This window comes from Telopea speciosissima, chromosome 4 (genome assembly GCF_018873765.1).
Source record: "Telopea speciosissima isolate NSW1024214 ecotype Mountain lineage chromosome 4, Tspe_v1, whole genome shotgun sequence".
NCBI lineage: Eukaryota > Viridiplantae > Streptophyta > Magnoliopsida > Proteales > Proteaceae > Telopea > Telopea speciosissima.
The window spans coordinates 24,129,618-24,150,730 of record NC_057919.1 but is presented as its reverse complement, the minus strand read 5'-3'; the positions used below and the strand labels follow the sequence as shown (position 1 = coordinate 24,150,730).

Sequence of the window (21,113 nt, the reverse complement as noted above, 5' to 3'; positions counted from 1 at the left end):
GCTGTTTCAACCCACTGGGGAAGGATCGTCTGCTCTGACCCCTGCCTCCTATTCTGAAGCTCTGCCTGCTTCATACCTTGAGAACCCTCAACCTGCAGCCCCCCTGTCTATTTGCCATCCTATACGTGCTCCTACGCTTTGCTTTCTGTCTTCTTTCTCTAATTTGACGATTGTTTCTACCCCTTCCTCCTTACCTCCCCTGTTACCTCTTCCAGTTACTTGTCTTGGAGTGGGCGCCTTTGTCTTTCCTCAATCTTCCCAACCCCCTTTCTTACTTCTTGTGGTCGATATCCTTGGGATGGACCCCCTTCTCTCTCTCTATCTCAGCCCATTGCCTTTCTGCCTCCAAATTTGTTGGCCTTAATGGGCCAATTCTCATTATCAGCCCTTTAATTCCCTCTCCAAACTCTCTCGGTCTACCATCCACTCCCTCTGACCCTCTTTACCTGGCCCATACCTCTTGTGTAGGGTTGTCCCCTATTGCGCCCCAACCCAGTGCCCATCTCGATCCCCCTCAACCGCCTATTATCCCTCATCCCCTAAGGGTGTCAATCTGGAACCGTAATCGTATACCGAAATTGAAACCGCCTGTGTAAAACCGTACCAAATCGCACCATTGCAAAAACGGTATGATATGGTATGGTCAAATAATATTGAATACGGTACGGTATAGTAACGGTTTTTACGGTCATACTGTCAGTATGTATCGAAATCGTACCGTTTTATCGTAATCGTACCGTTTGGGGGTGTAAACATGTAAAAATGAAATCGTACCATTTTTGTACCGTATGCATACCATTTTTGTACCGTATATATACCGTTTTCGTATACATATCATTTATGAAAATCAAATTTATACCGTTTTTTGTACCGTAAATGTACCATTTTCATACCGTACCGTATATATACCGTTTTCATACCGTACCAAAATCGTACCGTAGCGGTACGATTGCAGTATTGAAAATAGGGTTCTTACACGGTATGGTACGGTATCAGTATTGGGTACCTATTTTTGGTACCGTACCGAAACCATACCGTATTACTGAAACCGTACCGTTTTACAAGCCTAATCCCCCATCCCTTCGTGTCTACCACCAACGCGATACTAGCTACCCTCCTTTTCCTAAGAAACGGCCCTACATAGCCTATTCATTGTCTAGTAATGTGAAGATTATGCCTCTAAACAAGGAAATTAGAAAGCATGCCCTCTGTCATGGCACTGTGGATCCTTACACTACTAAATAGCGCTTTTGTCGAGGCTGAGTCAGTTTGCCTTGATGTGGCTCAAGTCTTTGCCCTCTTTTGTTGGTTGTAATTGATTAGGGCTTTCCCCTTCCATTTTGCAAGCCCTTGCCTTTTATTGGTTAGGCCTTGTATTTGGTTTGTGTTTGTATGTTCTCCGCCCTCCCTTTTCTTTCTTTTGGTAATGAAATTTTTTATTCATTAAAAAAAACTCTACCCTCTATTCTTGTGTGGAAGACAATAGACAAATCATTTGTCGGAGAGTTAGATCTGAACGTACAATAAAGATATGGACAGATCCCTTGTCACACCCCAGTCCGGTTTATAAGGGCCAAGTGTGACTGGATGTCTCTCACATCCAACCAACCCACCAGGATTGCAAGTGGTGTACTCTATTCGCAATCATATCCACAAATACAGAATTAAATGCAGCGGAAGCAATTAAATACATAAATAAGGTAGTAATAAAAGAAGACTAAAGCTGAACTGTGATATATATATATATATAGAAGAACTGAGTTACAGTGTTTAAACCATAAACAAAAGAGTTAAACAAAAGACTTATTTACATAATTATACAGAAGTGTATAACAAAAAAGAGGGGAAGAAGCCTGGTCTAGCAGTCACTCAGGAGCATGCGCAGTCATCGCACGAGCACGAAGCGTCGTGCATCACCGCCAGAGGAGCATCAACTCCATGAGCTGAAGGAGAGTCCTGTGAAGGGGAGACTCCCACAGAAGCACTAGAAACAGTAGTATCATCTGAAAAATAAGGTGTACACAGGGGTGAGCTCCACTAAGCCCAGTAAGGAAATGCATGCAAATATGTCACAACAGTCTATGATGAATGTCCTAAGTAAGCATGCTCCTAACATGGATACTAAGTCGCATAAGGTATAAGTACTACTGTAATAGAATACTAGCTTCGGTCCCAAAAACACATAATCAGACGTCGGTCACCTGAGCAAAAGCATTCTACTACGGTGAAGACCCAGCAGCTCAGGCATCAAACATCTGATGCTAACGGACCCCCAATAACTAACCGTACTGTTTGTTCCCACAGCGGAATACACACGCTAACATGGGACAGTGAATGGCATTCCGGAATCATCCCTTCAGAACTACCACGTGTTATCCAACGCCTCTTCCCCTGTTGGTAAGGGACGTAGTACTGGGTAATAAAGCATCCTAATCCAATGCAGTCTAGTCATGATGGCATATGTATGTACAGTTCAATTGTAAAGTAACAGTGCATCATAAACATCATTCGTACAGTATCAAGCAATATCAATGCAATGTAGTATGCCAATGCAACCGAATTCACATGCAATCTAATGTAAAGAGTTTGAAGCTAGCAAACTAAATGTTCTAAATAGTGTCAATGATGCATGGCATGGCATATTGAACAAGAAGAAATTAAGATAATAAACATACTGAAATTAAGTCAAATTCCATTACTTGGCAATGATAGACTAGCCTAGGTTAATAACCCGCCAGAGATCCAAGAAAGACAGACAAAAAACAAGGTTTACAGCCCTGTATATCAGACAATTCACAAAAATTAGGTTCTGTGATGGTCCAAAGTCACAAATGCACTAAAATAGGCAGCCGGATGCAAATTTCCAGGGAGCCAGATGACTGCCCCTAGGCCTACAACTCCATCCAGCTGCTTGGCCAGAATTGGGGTTTTTGGCCCAGGTGCATGGATCTTCACATGCAAACCACCAATTTCATATTTTGCACTGTCCTAAGGTGGGTCAACACAAAATTATGATTTAATTATAAAAGTTAAAAGCAATTTGGGGATTTTAAGAGATTAATCCCAATTTCCAACTTAGGGTTTAATAAATTAATGGTTACAGCTGCAATTTGATGAACAGCAGGCAATTGATAGTCTAATTTCAGGTCTGAACCATTATTAGATCCAAATTAAGAGGTCAGAGATGGGTCATTAGTCAATTAAACCTATTTAAGCTAAGGTTTAATGGCAGATTTTAGCATAGATTCAATTAGAGATGGAGAAACAAGGAGAAGAAGATAAATACAACAAGTTTTTATGGCCTACTTGAATGCAGCAACAAGAAGAGGTGATGGCAGCAATATCATAGGCAGCAAGGACTCTAATGAAGGCTTAAAAGCTCCAAGATCAGGTATGGAATCAAAGCCCTAAGATGAAATCTTCCAATTTCCTCTTCTTCTTCTCTTTTCTCCTTCTCTTCTATCTCTTTTCTATGCTCTCCTAAGGCTGAATCGATTTCTTCTCTTTGGTTTTTATGAATTGTGAATAGTATAAATGGGTTGTTATTATATATAGTGGATTAGTTAAGTAGTGTTTGTTTTAATAATTAAAAATCTATTTTTTATAACTTAATTCTAAAACCTGATTTTAAGTAGAATTAGTTATTAATTAGGTTATTCTAATTATATAATGATGTCATATGACATCAGGGGTAATCCGGGTGTGGGTAATTATTGAAAACAGGATTCCTCACTGGGGATGTGGGCCCTATAGGGATAAATTACTAAACTACCCCTATTAACTCTAATCGATCAGTACGATACGTTATAAAATACAAATAAATCATACTTACAATGGGTTTAATTGATGGAGAGGTTCTGCATGCTATCCAGACAGCAGATCAGACATAGGTAGCTTAAGTGCGGGGTTCCATCAGGGTTCTCTGACTCCAGAAGGGCAAGTTGGGAAGAATCCCTGGAATCCTCCATAGGCGTGTCGCGTGATTGATTCACTTCCTCGACCGATGCAGCCCATAGCATCGAAGCAACTATGGACTCAAAACTGGAACTTGAAATCACACAAGTTCCAAAGTTTAAATTTATTGCGATTTTCACATTCCACCCTCCTTATTAGAATTTCGTCCTCGAAATTGATGTACCTGGGAGATCGAAGAGATAAGGATATCTCTCTTTCATCAAGTCTTCTCTTTCCCAAGATGCTCCAGCTGCAGAGTGGTTAATCCACATGACTTTAACAAAAGAGATAGTTCTATTCCTCAGGTTGTGTTCCTTTGCATCAACAATCTTCTCGGGCACCTCTTCATAGGTCGGATCAGCAATAAGTTCAGCTAGTTGCTGAGGTAGTAGATGTGTCGAATCAGGGATGTATTGTCTTAACATAGAGACATGGAATACATCATGTACACCGGCAAGTGATGGGGGCAATGCAAGCTGATAGGCCACTACACCAACTCTGGCTATAATCTCAAACGGGCCAATGTATCGAGGACTCAACTTCCCTCCCTTCCCAAATCTCACAACACCTTTGATTGGGGACACCTTCAGGAATGCTTTCTCACCCACTCTGATTTGAATGTGTTGCCTTCTTCTATCTGCATAGTTCTTCTATCTGGACTATGCAGCCTTAATCTTCTCTCTTATCAAATCAACCTTCTCACAGGTCTTCTGGATCAATTCAAGACCCAATATACGTCGCTCTCCAACTTCATCCTAATACAGTGGAGTATGACATGTCTTGTCATACAATGCCTTGAACGGAGTCATCTCAATAGATGCATGGTAACTATTATTGTAAGCAAATTCTATCAAAGATAGATGTTCATCCCAGTTACCAGTCATCTCAAGCACAAAAGCCCTGAGCATTCTAAAATCTGGATTGTCCTCTCTATTTGCCCATCCATCTCAGGATGATGTGTTGTACTATGATTCAATTCAGTATCCAGAGCCCATTGTAGACTCTTCCAGAATCTATAAGTAAACCTGGGATCTCTATCAGACACAATGTTCACTGGTATTCCATGTAATCTGATAATATTATCCACATATAGCTTAGCCAATTGATCCATAGAATAGGTAATCTTCATTGGAATAAAATGGGCTGTTTTGGTCAATCTGTCTACAATTACCCAGATTGTATCCATTCCCTTCCTAGTGCGAGGAAGGCTAGTGACAAAGTCCATAGTGATGTTCTCCCATTTCCACTCTGGAATAGCTAAGGGTTGCAGAAGTCCATGTGGTCGGTGTCTGACAGCCTTTACTTGTTGACAAGTAGAGCATTTGGAAACATAGGTTGCCACATCTTGCTTCATTCCATACCACCACAAGTACTGTTTCAAATCTCGGTACATTTTTGTATCACCTGGATGCACAGAGTAAGGAGATTGATGGGATTCTTACAAAATCAGACTCTTCAATTGACTATCAATAGGTACACACAGTCTGTCTTTGAACATCAGAACTCCATCAACTGTCACTGTGAAATCAGTATCTTTCTGTGTCCTAGCCCGAATACTTCTTACAATGTGTTGGAACTCTTCATCAGAAGATTGGGCTGCAATGATCTGAGCCAGCAGTGATGGTTGCACCATCAATACTTGAATTAATTCTTTAGTCTCCCCAAATATAAGCTCCACATTCAATGCACTTAAGTTTTTCAGAATATTATCATTAATCACAATTCTGCCTGTTGACCAATTAGAGGATTTCCTGTTGAGTGCATCAGCCACAACATTGGCTTTCCCTGGATGGTATAGAATGTTAAACTCATAATCATTAATGAGTTCAAGCCACCTTCTTTGCCTCATATTTAACACCTTCTGAGTGAAGAAGTACTTCAAGCTTTTATGATCAGTGAAGATCTCAATCTTCTCATCATACAGATAATGCCTCCACATCTTCAATGCAAAGACAACTACTGCCAATTCTAGGTCATGTGTAGGGTAGTTTCTCTCATGGTCCTTTCGTTGTCTAGAACCATAGGCAATAACCTTCCCATTCTGCATCAACACACAGCCTAACCCTGTCTTGGAGGCATCCGTATACACAAGCATCCCCTCAGTTCCTTCAAGAAGGACAAGAACTGGGGTTGTCACCAATTTCTTCTTTAACTCTTGAAAACTATTTTCACAGTCTTCATTCCACTCAAGTTTAGTCCCCTTTTTGGTAAGCTGTGTCATGGGCATTGCTATCTTTGAGAAGTTCTCTATGAATTTTCTGTAGTATCCAGCTAATCCCATAAAACTTCTTATCTCTGTCACAGTCTTGGGACTCTCCCAATTCACCACAGCTTCAACCTTCCCTGGGTCTACCTCAATCCCTTTTTACATGGCCTAAGAACCTAACTTGAGGCACCCAAAATTCGCATTTACTGAATTTTGCATAAAGTTGCTTCTCTCTCAACCTTTGTAGAACAAACCTCAAGTGCTCAGCATGCTCTTCTTCATTCTTGGAGTAAACCAAGATGTCATCAATGAAGACTATCACAAACTTGTCCAGAACATCGTGGAAGACTCTGTTCATTAAGGCCATGAAGGCTGCTGGGGCATTAGTAAGGCCAAAAGACATTACCATGAACTCGTAGTGTCCATACTGAGTCCTGAAGGCTGTCTTACTGACATCGGCTTCCTTGATTCGAAATTGATGGTACCCTGATCTGAGATCAATCTTTGAAAAGACTTGGGCACCCTAAAGCTGATCAAAGAGATCATCAATCCTTGGCAAAGGATACTTATTCTTGATTGTCAGCTTATTCAGCTCTCGGTAAATCAATGCACATACGCATGGAGCCGTATTTCTTCTTCACAAACAACACTGGAGCACCCCAAGGTGAGATACTAGGTCTTTTAAACCCTTTCTTCAACAAGTCTTGAAGTTGAGCCTGTAATTCCTTCAACTCACTCGGTGCCATTCTATAAGGTGCTTTAGATACCGACGCCGCTCCAGGTATTAAATCGATCACAAACTCATTCTCCCTTGGTGGAGGTGGACTTGTCAAGTCATCAGGGAAGACATCAGGAAACTCCCCTACAGTAGGGATCTTTGACATAGGTCTAACATGTGTCCTAGTGTCCATAACAGACACAAGGTATCCCTGGCATCCCTTATCTAACATCTTCTTCATCTTTAAGGCTGAAATCACCATCTTTCTGGGTTTCTTCTTCTTGTCACCCACAAAGATGAATCCCTTCTCACTTATAGGCTGGAATACTATCTTCCTGTCAGCACATAGCACATTGGCCTTGTACGCTGCTAACCAATCCATCCCCAATATGACATCAAAGTCAGTCATATTGAGCTGAATCAGATGGGCATTCATATCTTTGCCAACAATCCTTACAGCACAGGGCTCATACAATGTGTTCAAATCTATCCTTAATCCAATAGGTGTGCTAACTGCTAGGCCCTCTGTCAAACACTTTGGTGACACACCAGTTCTCTTAGCAAATGACGGTGACACAAATGAATGAGTTGCTCCCGTATCAAACAAGGTATATGCAGGTGTAGAACAAATGAGAATGGCACCTATATGTCATGACTTGATGATTATGTATGCATGATATCATTCAATGAAAATACAACTAGGTATAAGTTAGAATGATACCAGTAACCACTGCTTGGTTAGCCTCAACCTCACTTGCAGTCACAGAATATACTCGGCCCTGAGGCTTATTGGCTGGCTGGCGAGGGGGAAGAACAGGCCTCCTATTGTAGCAGGTTCTGGAGGTATGCCCCATCTGACCACAGGTGTAGCACTTAAACACTACAGTGCTTGCTGGAGCTGTTGCATCTATTGCCTTGGTACTGGGGTTAGCATACACGGGCCTGGACACTGAAGACTCAGACTCGCTCCTTTGTGGCAAAGCTGGAGCTGCACTAGGTCCAAAAGATTTGGTGAACTTACTGAATCCTCTATCAAAGAAGGGCGTTGCTCTCTTGCCGGATGCTTGACTCACGTGATAAGCATCCCTTTGCTTATCCTCAATCTTCTTAGCCATCTGTACGGTCTCAGAATACCCTTGGTTCACTCTGGTGGATATAATAGAGGCAATCTACGGCCTCGATCAGTCTTCAAACTTCTGTGACTTTGCTTCATCATTATTAAGATGAAGAGGAGCAAAGAAGAAAAGCTCCTCAAACTTCTGTTGGTATTCCAACACAGACTTTGACCCTTGTGTCAACTCAGCCAATTCAATCTCCTTCTTCTTCCTTACACTGGTGGGAAAGTAGTTTCCAAAGAAGGCCTCTTAAAAATTTCCCAAGATAAGACTGGATGGGCAGCCTCTACGATAGGCCTTGTAGTTTCCCACCATGCTTCTGCCTCATACTGAAGCTTGTATCCAGCGCATACAAGTTTTTATTCATCAGTACATCCCAGAAACTTGAAAGCCTTTTCCATCTCCTTAACCCATTTAACGGGTAGTAAGGTATCTCTACTAATTCCAGCAAAGGTGAGGGGCTGGATCTTCAGAAACCTCTCCATTAGGCGTCCCTCAGCATCATTATGTTGTGCAGGAGGGGTAGGGACAGCAGGGGCTACCAGTGGAGTTTGTAGATCCCTAATGACTGCCTGGTATTGTTCACCCATGGTAGTCATCATTTGCTGCATTTGTTGCTGTTGCCTCTCCATAATAGTGTCCACAATACTAGCCACATCATGCATGGGCATATCTGGAGGGTTTGCTTATTTACCCTTAGCTGGAGGTTCATTATGGGCAGGGTTGGAGGAAGAGGCTGCATTTGCACGCCCTTGTGCATTATGCCTCCTATAAGTATTAGGATACTGTCCATTCATAATGATCAACTAAGATAAGAAAGCAAGACATCAAACTATCAGCACATGCATCAGTTTGATATAATAGAGTGCACAGTAATGATAATACAGTAAGAACAGTAAAGTATGATTCATCATACTTAACAGAATTCAAGGAAGGCCTTGAAGTTTATCCGCCCTTCCATGGAGGATAGATTCGATGCGAGTGGTATGGAATTGAAGGTATTCTACCCTTCGATCTATGATGTAAAAATCCCTAGTCATCAAGGATTTGCCGTCATTCCACATAATTGACTGAAGATATAACCGGTCATTGGTGAGTAGCTCGAGTTTTCAATTCAACTCATCAATGTTCTCGGGATTGTAATTGTATTCCTCTATTGGCCTTAACACATAACTCATTCTGAGTCGCAGTCACGTGTTAAGCCAATGGTTCAGGTACCTAAACAGAAAAATATAATATTATATAATATACAGTACTTATATACTATAAATACAATATGATAAATACATAATTAACTCGTGTATAAATACTAAGTAATAATATATGTACAGCATTTATGAAACACTTAGCATATAATGTATAACATATATACTTACTATAAACATATACATTTATTCATATAATATATGTAATTACATGTATATACTATTTGCTTTTAGTACATATAGTATACAAGTAATAGTATGACTACATATATATTTTTCAAACATAAATACATAGCTTTTATATACACATACATATACTTTAAGTATCTTATTATATACCTATTCTATGCCTATTATGTACATTAAATTATATTACATATGTATATATTTTATTTTATTTTATTTTAAAATTTTTCTAATTTATTTGGGCCAGCCGGATGCAGGCCTAAAAACTGTCAGATGCACAGTCATAATGGTGCCGGTCGTCTGCCTATTGAAGCAGTGGCTTCATAAGGATTTTTATCCAGCCAGATTCAGGGTCAATTTGGGCCGGTCGTTCGCTCGACGGAAACCTGGGTTATAAAACCCATTCGAGTCCCACTCTAAAACCTTCTAAACTTGTTTCTTTTGGTTCTAACTTCTCTCTAAACTTCTCCTAAGCTTATTCTAGGGTTCCTATAGCTATTTGAGTGCTTGAATCACTAGATTTTCATCTCAAATCCACAAGTAAGTGCTCTAATCTATGAAATTTCTAGTCTATTTGTTTCTTACTCAAATCTAAGTCTATTTTCATTATTTTTCTTAGGTTTTTGAAACATTTATGCCACTTTGTTTCCCTTTTTACTAATCTTTGCTAATGTTTGATAGCTTACATGATATTCCTCTATTTTCTCTTTCTCTCCATTGTATCAAACCTGCCTATGTTGGCATTCTATGCCTTTTTACCCATGTACTGTTACACCCCCATCTTATTTGTTCTAAAACTAACTCTAGGGTTTCTCTTAGACTAATACTACTATTTTGTACATACAGCATCCAATATTATTCTATATCTATTAAGATTTTGCCTAAAATCTTGCGTATACTTATTATTGGACTAAATTCCTTATTACATACTAAGTTTATTGGTTATATTTCAGATAGGCTTGCTATCCTATTCTTTTCTAACAAGCTTTTGTTTGCCAAGATTTGCAGCATTTAAGAAATGGTTGCAGCCCAAGGCCGTGGGGGAAGGGGAAGAGGTAGAGGTGGTAGGGGGAGAGGTGCAGCTGCTGTTGCCCCACCAGACTTCAACCCAAGATTCTTTCAAAGTGTGGAAGAAGAATAGATATACAGTGTGTGGTTTATGGAGAGAAAAGTAGAAGAAGAAAGAAATATTGTCTTGGCAGACCTTGTTGCTTTCAAGGTCCAAGAAAGGTTTGAGAGATTAGGGTGGTTGTCTATGTTGGAGCCTGAGAGGCACTGCTACCCTAGGTTGGTAAGACTATTCCTAAGCAATCTCTCTTATAGGTATGAAGGAGATGAGTTCTACATCAGCTCTTATGTGAAGGACATGCCTATCTCCTTCAACACAGCCCAGCTAGCCAATATTTTGGAGATATCCAATGAAGGGGAGTGGAGATACTGTACTCTAAGTGCGGATGCTTCTGAGTTCTTGGCTGATGAAGAGCAGGAATAGTTATGCTCAGTCCTTATTGATGGGAGGTTCTATGACCGAATGAAGTCCGAGTTGGATCTACTTCCCTTAGCCAAGATGTTATCTAGGATATGTGGTCACAATGTGGTCCAGAAGAGTGGGCATCGCACTAAGTTATCCACCATAGAGATTCTGGCGACCTACAGCCTCTACATAGGGTATCAGATTTGCCTTCCATATGCCATCATGCGCACCATGGCTCATTTACATGATAACCCTGGGCGTGGAAATCTATTGCTTGGTAGGCTGTTTACCAAGATATTTCCTAGGTTTGGGGTAAACCTAAGGAATGAGGAGACTTCTATAGGGAAGACAGTGAGCATTAGCCGGATTACCCTGGTAAAGATGAGCATAGAGCTTCCACCTTTTTCTCCAGAACTTGGTCATCTTGATTGCACTAACATGGGATAGACCACTAATACAGAGGGTGCTGCAGAGAGAGAGCATGCAGGGGCACGATCCACCTACTCCTCCTTGGCATACATCATATGGTCACGCGGGTGCTTCTTCCTCGATTGTCTTAGCTGTTCCTACAGACGGTACTCCCTGGGGATAGTTTTTTAGCCGGTTTGAGGGCTTAAAGAAATCTATGAAATAGGGGTTTGATGGCATGAGGAGGGACTTCACTCAGGTTAGCAGCCGTGTCCAGGCTGTGGAGACTGAGTTAGGTCAGTGGAGATCCTTCTTCTCTGGTCAGGGACCACCACCACCACCACAGCAGTAGAGATGTTATATATATATGTTTTTATCTTTACATGAGTCTCACAATCAAGTTTCTTTTTACTTGGTATCTTTTAGTTAAGGTTTTTATTTAACCCTAGACTGGACTCACCTTCAAATCAATGAGTCCAAGAGCTGTTATACCATGAACTTGACTGTGAATAGAAATAGAGCATGAGTGCTCTGATACCACTTAAATGGCACACCCTGGCCCGGTTTATAAATGCCCAGTGTGACTGGATGTCTCTCACATCTAACCAACCCACTAGGATCATAAGTGTTGTACTCTATTCGCAATCATATCCACAAATATAGAATTAAATGCAGCGGAAGCAATTAAATACATAAATAAGGCAGTAATAAAAGAAGACTAAAGCTATATATATATATAGAAGAACTGAGTTACAGTGTTTAAACCATAAACAAAAGAGTTAAACAAAAGACTTATTTACATATTTATACAGAAGTGTATAACAAAAAAGAGGGGAAGAAGCTTGGTCTAGCAGTCACTCAGGAGAACGCACAGTCATCGCAAGAACATGAAGCATCGTGCACCACCGTTAAAGGAGCATCAGCTCCATGAGTTGAAGGAGAGTCCTGTGAAGGGGAGGCTCCCATAGAAGCACCAGAAATAGTAGTATCATCTGAAAAGTAAGGTGTACACAGGAGTGAGCTCCATTGAGCCCAGTAAGAAAATGCATTCAAATATATCACAACAGTCTATGACGAATGTCCTTAGTAAGCATGCTCCTAACATGGATACTAAGTTGCATGAGGTATAAGTACTACTATAATAGAATACTAGCCTTGGTCCCGAAAACACATAACCAGACGTCAGTCACCCGAGCGAAAGCATTCTACTACGGTAGAGACCCGACAGCTCAGGCATCATACATCTGACGCTAACGAACCCCCAGTGACTAACCCTACTGTTTGTTCCCACAACAAAATACACACACTAACATGGGATAGTGAATGGCATTCTGGAATCATCCCTTCAGACCTACCACGGGTTATCCAACACCTCTTTTCCTGTTGGTAAGGGACGTAGTACTGGGTAATGAAGCATCCTAACCCAATGCAGTCTAGTCATGATGACATATGTATGTACAGTTTAATTGTAAAGTAACAGTGCATCATAAACATCATTCGTGTAGTATCACGTAATATCAATGCAATGCAGTATGCTAATGCAACCTAATTCACATGCAATCTAATGCAAAGAGTTTAAAGCTAGCAAACTACTTGATCTGAATAGTATCAATGATGCATGGCATGGCATATTGAACAAAAAGAAATTAAGACAATAAACATACTGAAATTAAGTCAAATTCCCTTACCTGGCGATGATAGACTAGCCTAGGTCAATAACCCTCCAGAGATCCAAGCTAGACAGACAAGAAATAGGGTTTACAACCCTGTATATTAGACAATTCGCAAAAATTAGGTTCTGTGATGTCCAAGGTCACAAATGCACTAAAATAGGCAGCCGGATGTAGACTTCCAGGGAGCCGGACGACCGCCCCTAGGCCAGCAACTCCATCCGACTGTTTGGCTAGAATTTGGGTTTTTGGCTCAGGTGCATAGATCTTCACATGCAAACCACCAATTTCATGTTTTGCACTGTCCCAAGGTGGGTCAACACAAAATTATGATTTAATTATAAAATTAAAAGCAATTTGGGGGTTTTAAGAGATTAATCCCAATTTTCAACTTAGGGTTTAATAATTTAATGGTTTCAGCTGCAATTTGATGAACAACAGGCAATTGATAGTCTAATTTCAGGTCTGAACCATTATTAGGTCCAAATAAAGAGGTCAGAGATGGGTCATTAATCAATTAAACCTATATAAGCTAAGGTTTAATGACAGATTTTAGCATAGATTCAATTAGAGGTGGAGAACCAAGGAGAAGAAGATGAATACAACACGTTTTTATGACCTACCGGAATGCAGCAACAAGAAGAGGTGATGGTAGCAATATCTTGGGCAGCAAGGACTCCAAAGAAGGCGTAAAAGCTCCAAGATCAGGTATGGAATCAAAGCCCTAAGATGAAATCTTCCAATTTCCTCTTCTTCTTCTCTTTTCTCCTTCTCTTCGATCTCTTTTTTATGCTCTCTTAAGGCTGAATCGATTTCTTCTCTTTGGTTTTTATGAATTGTGAATAGTATAAATGAGTTGTTATTATATATAGTGGATTGGTTAAGTAGTGTTTGTTTTTATAATTAAAAGTCTGTTTTTTATAACTTAATTCTAAAACCTGATTTTAAGTAGAATTAGTTATTAATTAGGTTATTCTAATTATATAATGATATCATATGACATCAGGGGTAATCCGAGTACGGATAATTATTAAAAACAGGATTCCCCACTGGGGATGTGGGCCCCACAAGGATAAATTACTAAACTATCCCAATTAACTCTAATCGGTCAGTACGATACGTTATAAAATACAAATAAAACATACTTACAATGGGTTTAATTGATGGAGAGGTTCTGCATGCTATCCAGGCAGCAGATCAGACACAGGTAGCTTAAGTATGGGGTTCCATCAGGGTCCTCTGACTCCAGAAGGGTAAGTTGGGAAGAATCCCTGGAATCCTTCATAGGCGTGTTGAGTGATTGATCCACATCCTCGACCGATGCAGCCCATAGCATCGAAGCAACCATGGACTCAGAACTGGAACCTAAAATCACACAAGTTCCAAAGTTTAAATTTATTGCGGTTTTCACATCCCTAGATCCCCTCTCTATGTATTTTTCCATTCATTCACATATCCAAACTTCCACACTCTATTCTTATGTGGAAGAGTTGAAAAACACTGATGTTGAATGATATCTCCCATTTATTTCTTCTCTATCCCCATCAAACATTGTTCTCTCTATTCTCAAAATTAAATTCTCCCTTGTGATCACCGATGATGGCCTTATTTGCCCATTCTTTAAGTCTGGACAACTCTCAACACAAATGGTTGTCTCTTATTTAGTAAGTATTCTAAATTCGAGCTAACCCTCAATTCCTCAATTTCAAATAAGTATCTAGAATGTTTTATGGAAATTAAAGGTGCACCCTAAGTTCAAAATCTCTTTGGAAATGTTGTCATTGGTCTTTTAACTCATTGTTATCTTAACAACATATTCCCAGTGGATACAAGTTGTTCATTGTGTCAAGCAGCGGACAAATACATTTGGCATATATTTTTTGAATGTTCTCTCTCTCGAATCATTTGGTTTGCTAGCCCTCTTGGCTTACATATTTCCTTTTTCTCTCCTTCTTTTTCGCTGTACTCTTTGTTCAAATATTTATAACTCTTGTAGTTCAAAATTTTAATTTATATATATTTTAGAAGTGGCTTCTATTGTGTTTTATTTTATTTGGTTAGAAAGAAATTGAGTTTACCATGAACAAGATGGTCCAAACCTATATCATGTTCTTCACCACATACACCAATGGATATCAACCCTGACCCTAGACCATCAGTATTATCAATTGAAAATCTATCACCTGAGTCTGGAACCTTTCCTTCTACTTTTCCTAAGCTTTCTCTCACAACCTTCTTCCATCCAGTTCTCTCTGCTGATCATTGCTTACACCTTACTGATGAGAATTTTCACCCTATATCTAAAGGATGAGGTTGGGCATCTAGTTTAATAATCCATAAAGAATAGTTTCATTATTCCTTTGATTATGGTAATTTAGATTCTACAGATGAAGCGGAAGGAAAGACAATTGAACAAGGACTTCGGGCAGCAAAAGAACAAGGCATCAAATGCCTAGTAGTGTGGGCAAACTCAACAAATCACACCATGTGGTTAAAGAAAAATAATTTTTGCAAATGATCATGGAATCTTTATCACTTTCTTCATACTATTACTAATCTTTTTGATTATTTTGAATCAGTTGTTGTAAATAAATTGAACAGGGATAAACCATCCCATGTTTTAGCCACCAAGGCTAGAATTTCGAAATTACGTTCCAAGTTTGTTTGTAACCTTTCTAAACCTTGTAATATCTTTTGATCATTATTTATTCTGTTAAAAAAAATACAACTAATGGACAAGGACCATTACTAACACCTAACAACTTTAACGTGAGTAGATCGATGGGCTGAATCTTTGCAAAACACCGTTTCAATTGTGAACTACAAGAGACACTTTCCATTCATTTGTACCATAAAAGCTTCAAACAAATCACAATATCGGTCTTTGGTTGCCTTAGAGAGGCATCTACTCGGCCCCTTTGTGATTAGCAAGAACAAAAAATGATACAGGTCAGCTTCGCCCAACCTCCCATTACGCTCTTGAAATAACTCATAGCAATATTGTTTTTAATAGAGGAAATGAGATATTGTGACACATTTCTTCACCTAAGTTTGCGAGTCCTAATCAAAGCCAAGCCTTCTTAAAATTAATCAAGATATTCCATGAGGCAAAATCAACTTGAGGTGCAAAATAACCAAAGAAACTGAAATTGAAGGTTCAGAAAAGGTCAAGTCCAACTTGAAAAAATTTAAAAGTTAAAAATGATTAATATACATGTACTCTGCATCAATCAATAGACAAATGATCAAAGAAAGAAGATAGAGCCTTGCTGACAGATCCGAAGAAAGATGAGTTTGAGACCCTGATCCCAATTGAATTGTAATGGATGACCCTTTCCAGATGACCGATAGAGGTTGGACAGATTCCTATTACCAGAAGGAGATAATAATGGATTCATTGCTCTAGAATTTGCTACAGTTGAATTCACTCCTAGGCCTTAAAAGAGAGTATTCATGGCATGTGTTGATGCCCTTTATTAGAAGATCTATTCAAGAGCTTTCAAGAAAAAAAGAAAAAAAAATTTCAGCATTGCCCAAGAGTGGGAGAAATGCTTTTAAAACGAACAACTACTAAAGCTTATTGATACTTTTTACGATCTTACTGATGACGATATCCTAGCGTGGTTAGTTTCCAAGGAATATGAATCAGATGAACAAGAGGACGCTTAACTTGAAGAAAGATAGTGGGATCCATCAATTGGGACCTAGTGGGGTTCCCATTGCGCAAAGAAAGATAGAGGGACCCAATAATTGGGACCCACTAGTGGGGTTCACATTGCTGAGTCAAAGAAGAATCAACTACAACTAAAAATGTAGTTGAAGAAAGATAATTTTTGCATATGGCCATGGATTCTTTATTACTTGCTTTATACTATCACTAATCTTTTTGACTATTTTGAATCAGTTGTTATAAATAAATTGAATAGGGTTATGATACAGCCAACTCATGTTTTAGCCACCAAGGCTAGAATTTCGAAGTTACATTTCAAGCGTTTTTGTAACCTTTCTAAAATTTATAATATCCTTTTAACTTTAATTATTTTGTTAAAAAAAAAAAAAAAACAACTATTAAACAAAGACAATAACCAACACCTAGCAACTTTAACGTGAATAGATGGGTTGACTCTTTGGTAAACACCGTTTCAATTGTGAACTAGAAGAGACACTTTCCATTTACATGTACCATAAAAGCTTCAAACAAATCACAATATTAGACTGGGGTTGCCTTAGAGAGGCATCTACTCAGCCCCTCTGTGATTAGCAAGAACAAGAAATAATATAGGTCAGCTTCACTCAACCTTTCATTAAGCTTTTGAAATAACTCATAGAAACATTGGTTTTAATAGAGGAAATGGGGTATCATGACATATATCTTCACCTAAGTTTGCTAGTCCAGATCAAAGTAAAGCTTTCTTAAATTGATCAAAACATTCCATGAGCCAAAATCAACTTGAGGCGTAAAATAACCAAAGAAACTGAAATTGAAGGTTAAAAAAAAGCGAAGTTCAACATGTAGAAATTTAAAAGTTTAAAATGATTAATGCGCATGTACTTTACAACAATCAATCATTAAGACCTTAGCTTGAGTGTCATTTGAGGCCTTAGAGCACAACTTAAGCTTCAGAGTATTTCAAACAATATTATTACCAAGGTAAAGAGTGAAATGCTAAAAGCATGCATATTGTGCTTGTTGATGATCACAATGTTGGGTACTAGTTGAGAAACCTAAACAATAAAACCACTACTTTAAATTAGTTTGTTCCAATGAAATGACTTTTACAACATTATTATAAAAGCAAAAATAAAATTGTATTGGTCTAAAAAGAGTAATTGTTTTATTAAAAATAAAAAATAAAAAATTGAATTTTGAAAATGACTTCTATTTTAGATTTCTCAATGTTGATTCGAAAATAAAAATGATGTTATCTTGTTCGATGGGACTGTTGAAACCCACAAAACACACCAACTCCATCATATACCGGATAATAATCACAATATCCCTCACTCAACCATGCCTGCATATGGTTCCTTATCATGTACAATCAAAAGTAGGACAAATAGAAAAAAACCAAAAGTTGATTTCCTGGAAAAAAAACTCATCAAAAGAAATGGAGCCAAGAAAATTACTTATAGATCATCGCGTTATAAATCTAAATATAGAGACCTTGCCTCACCTTTTAAAAATAATGAATTTCTAATTATGGTTTACATATACTCTGACCATCCTCAAAGAAGCCATTGTTTTGTTTTGTTTTTCTTAGTTTTCCCTTTCTAGTGAGCATCTCTCAAATTTTGTGTTTTAAACCAGGCTTATTAGCCGAATATAGCCCAGCCAAGCTTTCTTGGTAAGAGCTATATTCGGTTTCCATTTTCTCCCTTTCCATATTCAAAGGTTTCCTTCTCTCAGCCGTCCATATTAGTAGCAATCTAATCTTTCCTTATTTTACATTTTGTGTATGGCAAGTGAAGCACGTTGAGGATCCACTCAAGGTTTCCTCTCTTGATGTATAAATAATCTTTACCACCTCAGCCATCTCCACCACAGTTTGACCAAATAGCACTTAGTCCCTTACCTCCTCCACACTTTCAACCCTCTCCCCCATCCAAAATTAAAACCAGGACCTCAACTGACCTTTATAACCAAATTGAGGCCTTTCAACTTGGCACTCAATCGCCCCCTTCACCCACCCCTCCTTCTTCTCCCATCCATCTAGCCCCACTACTCCAGTTTGATTGGGGCGGTGAATACCGTATCCTTCCTAAATTATTTGCGAACCTTGGCATCCAACATCGCCTTGCATGCCCTCATACCCATGAACAACAAGGGACGGTTGAGTGGCGTCATCGCCATATTGTCGAAATATGGCAGACTTTGCTTGCCCAAGGAAAGGTCCCTCACCAATATTGGCATTTTGCATTTGAGACGGCGGTTTATCTCATTAATCGAATGTCGTTTCGTGTTATTGGAGGTAAATCTCCCTTTGAACTCGTTTTTAATCGTTCTCCAGATTACACCTTTCTTTGTACTTTTGGACGCTTGTATTTTCCTTTTCTTAGGCCTTATCATTCACACAAAATGGAGTTCCGGTCCACACCTTAGGGTATAGTCCCTCTTATATGGGGTATAGGTGCAGGGATACTACCACTAATAAAATATACATTGCTCGACATATTAGGTTTGATGAATCTTCTTTTCCCTTTCACACATGGTCCTCCTCTATTTTGGGACCGGTTCCTCCCTCCCCACCTCTCTCCCTGTGGTCGTTAGTACCAAACCGGCATCACATGCCAGTGTCCGGACCAGTCTCTACTAGATCCCCATCATTGTTGGACACCAATTTCACAAATCAACCGAATTCACAACCTCAGCCATTTCACCATAGTTGACCAAATAGCACCTAGTCCCTTACCTCCTCCACAGTTTCAACCCTCTCCCCCATCCAATATTAAAACCATTACCTTAACTGACCTTTATAACCAAACCGAGGCCATTCAACCTGGCACTCAATCGCCCCCTTCACCCACCCCTCCTTCTCCTATCCATTGGCCCCAACCCGAACCCACACAATGACCCTGTGCAATAGGCCACAACCTCAGGTGAATCATGCTTCCACTCTGGCCGACCCTACTAAACCCATCAGCTATACACAAGCTAAGACGAGTCCTGCCTGGAGGGCGACAATGGCTAACGAATCTAATGCTCTTGTTCGGAATGGGGTTTGGTCCCTTGTTTCTTCTAATGCTAAGTTTAGTGTTATTGGTTGTAAGTGGGTGTATATGATCAAACGAAAGGCTGATGGCTCCATTGAACATTATAAAGCCCGCCTCGCTGCCAAGGGGTTCCATTAACAACAGGGCATTGATTACTCTCAGAGACATTTAGCCCTGTGGTGAAACCTACAACTATCAGAACTGTCCTTTCATTGACTGTGACATAGGGATGGCTAGTGTGTCAGTTAGATGTCAACAATGCCTTCCTCCATGATAATCTAAATGAAGAAGTCTATATGGTTCAACTGCAAGGATTTGAAGATCCGGCCTGCCTTACCCATGTTTGTAAGCTGCATCGTTCATTATATGGCCTTAAATAGGCTCCCCAGGCATGGTTTTATAGGCTCTCTCAATTTCTTATCCAATATGGCTTTACCGCGTCATAGACTGACCCGTCACTCTTCGTTCTTCGTTAAGGGTCCATCACCACCTATGTCTTGATTTATGTTGACGACATATTGGTGACCACCAGTGGCCCATCTCATATATCAACCCTACTTGAACACCTTTCTCGCGAGTTCTCAATCAAGGACCTTGGTCCTCTACATTACTTCTTAGGTATTGAGGCGGCGGCACATCCTAAGGGTCTTTTGCTCTCTCAAAAATAGTACATTAATAATCTTCTTAAAAAATCAGGAATGATTGATTGCAAACCAGTGCTTACTCTTATTGCAACCTCCTCGAAGAGCACTGACTCAGGGGGGCTCCCTTCCATGATGCCACCCTATACCGTTCTACAGCAGGGGCCTTGCAATATGTGACCCTTACACGGGCTGACGTTGTCTTCGCAGTCAATTGCGCCTACCAGTACATGCACTCCCCTATTGATGAACATTGGTCGCTTGTTAAGCGCATATTGAGATATCTCAGGAACACCAAGTCTCATGGCCTTCTCATTGACAACAGAACCATTTCACAATTACAGGCATATTCTGATGCTGATTGGGCTAGTGACTCCCTTGATCATCGATCCACTGGGGGCTATGCAATCTTCATTGGTTCTAACCTCATCTCTTGGTCATCACGGAAGCAACGAACTGTTGCACGGTTATCTACACAAGCTGAATACAAGGTTGTTGTAGACATTGCAGCCGAATTGACCTGGCTAGCTACTATGTTTAAAGAGCTTGGAATACTTGTCCTTTAGCCGCCTATCTTGAGGTGTGACAATATTGGCGCCACATATCTCTCTGCAAACCCAGTGTTCCATGCTAGAACGAAGCACATCGAAATTGACTACCACTTCGTTCGTGAAAAGGTTGCTCGACGTGAGATCGCCGTCCAATTTATTAGCGCAATGGATCAACTAGTTGATATCTTCACAAAGGATTTGTCGTCCAAGCGGTTTCAGTTTCTCAGCGACAAGCTCAAGATCTGACCTGTCGAATCCTCAGCTTGAGGGGGTG

The 21,113-nt window shown here is 39.8% G+C and overlaps 1 protein-coding gene across 1 annotated transcript; it reads right to left on the bottom strand.

Annotated features, from left to right (window-relative positions):
• Positions 1–6,744: 6,744 nt before the first annotated feature.
• LOC122659104 lies at positions 6,745–7,993 on the bottom strand. The gene is made up of 2 exons (XM_043854254.1): positions 7,600–7,993; positions 6,745–7,520 (listed from the first exon to the last, which is right to left on the bottom strand). The coding sequence occupies exons 1-2, from the start codon at positions 7,991–7,993 to the stop codon at positions 6,745–6,747; spliced, it is 1,170 nt and encodes a 389-aa protein (XP_043710189.1).
• Positions 7,994–21,113: the final 13,120 nt, after the last annotated feature.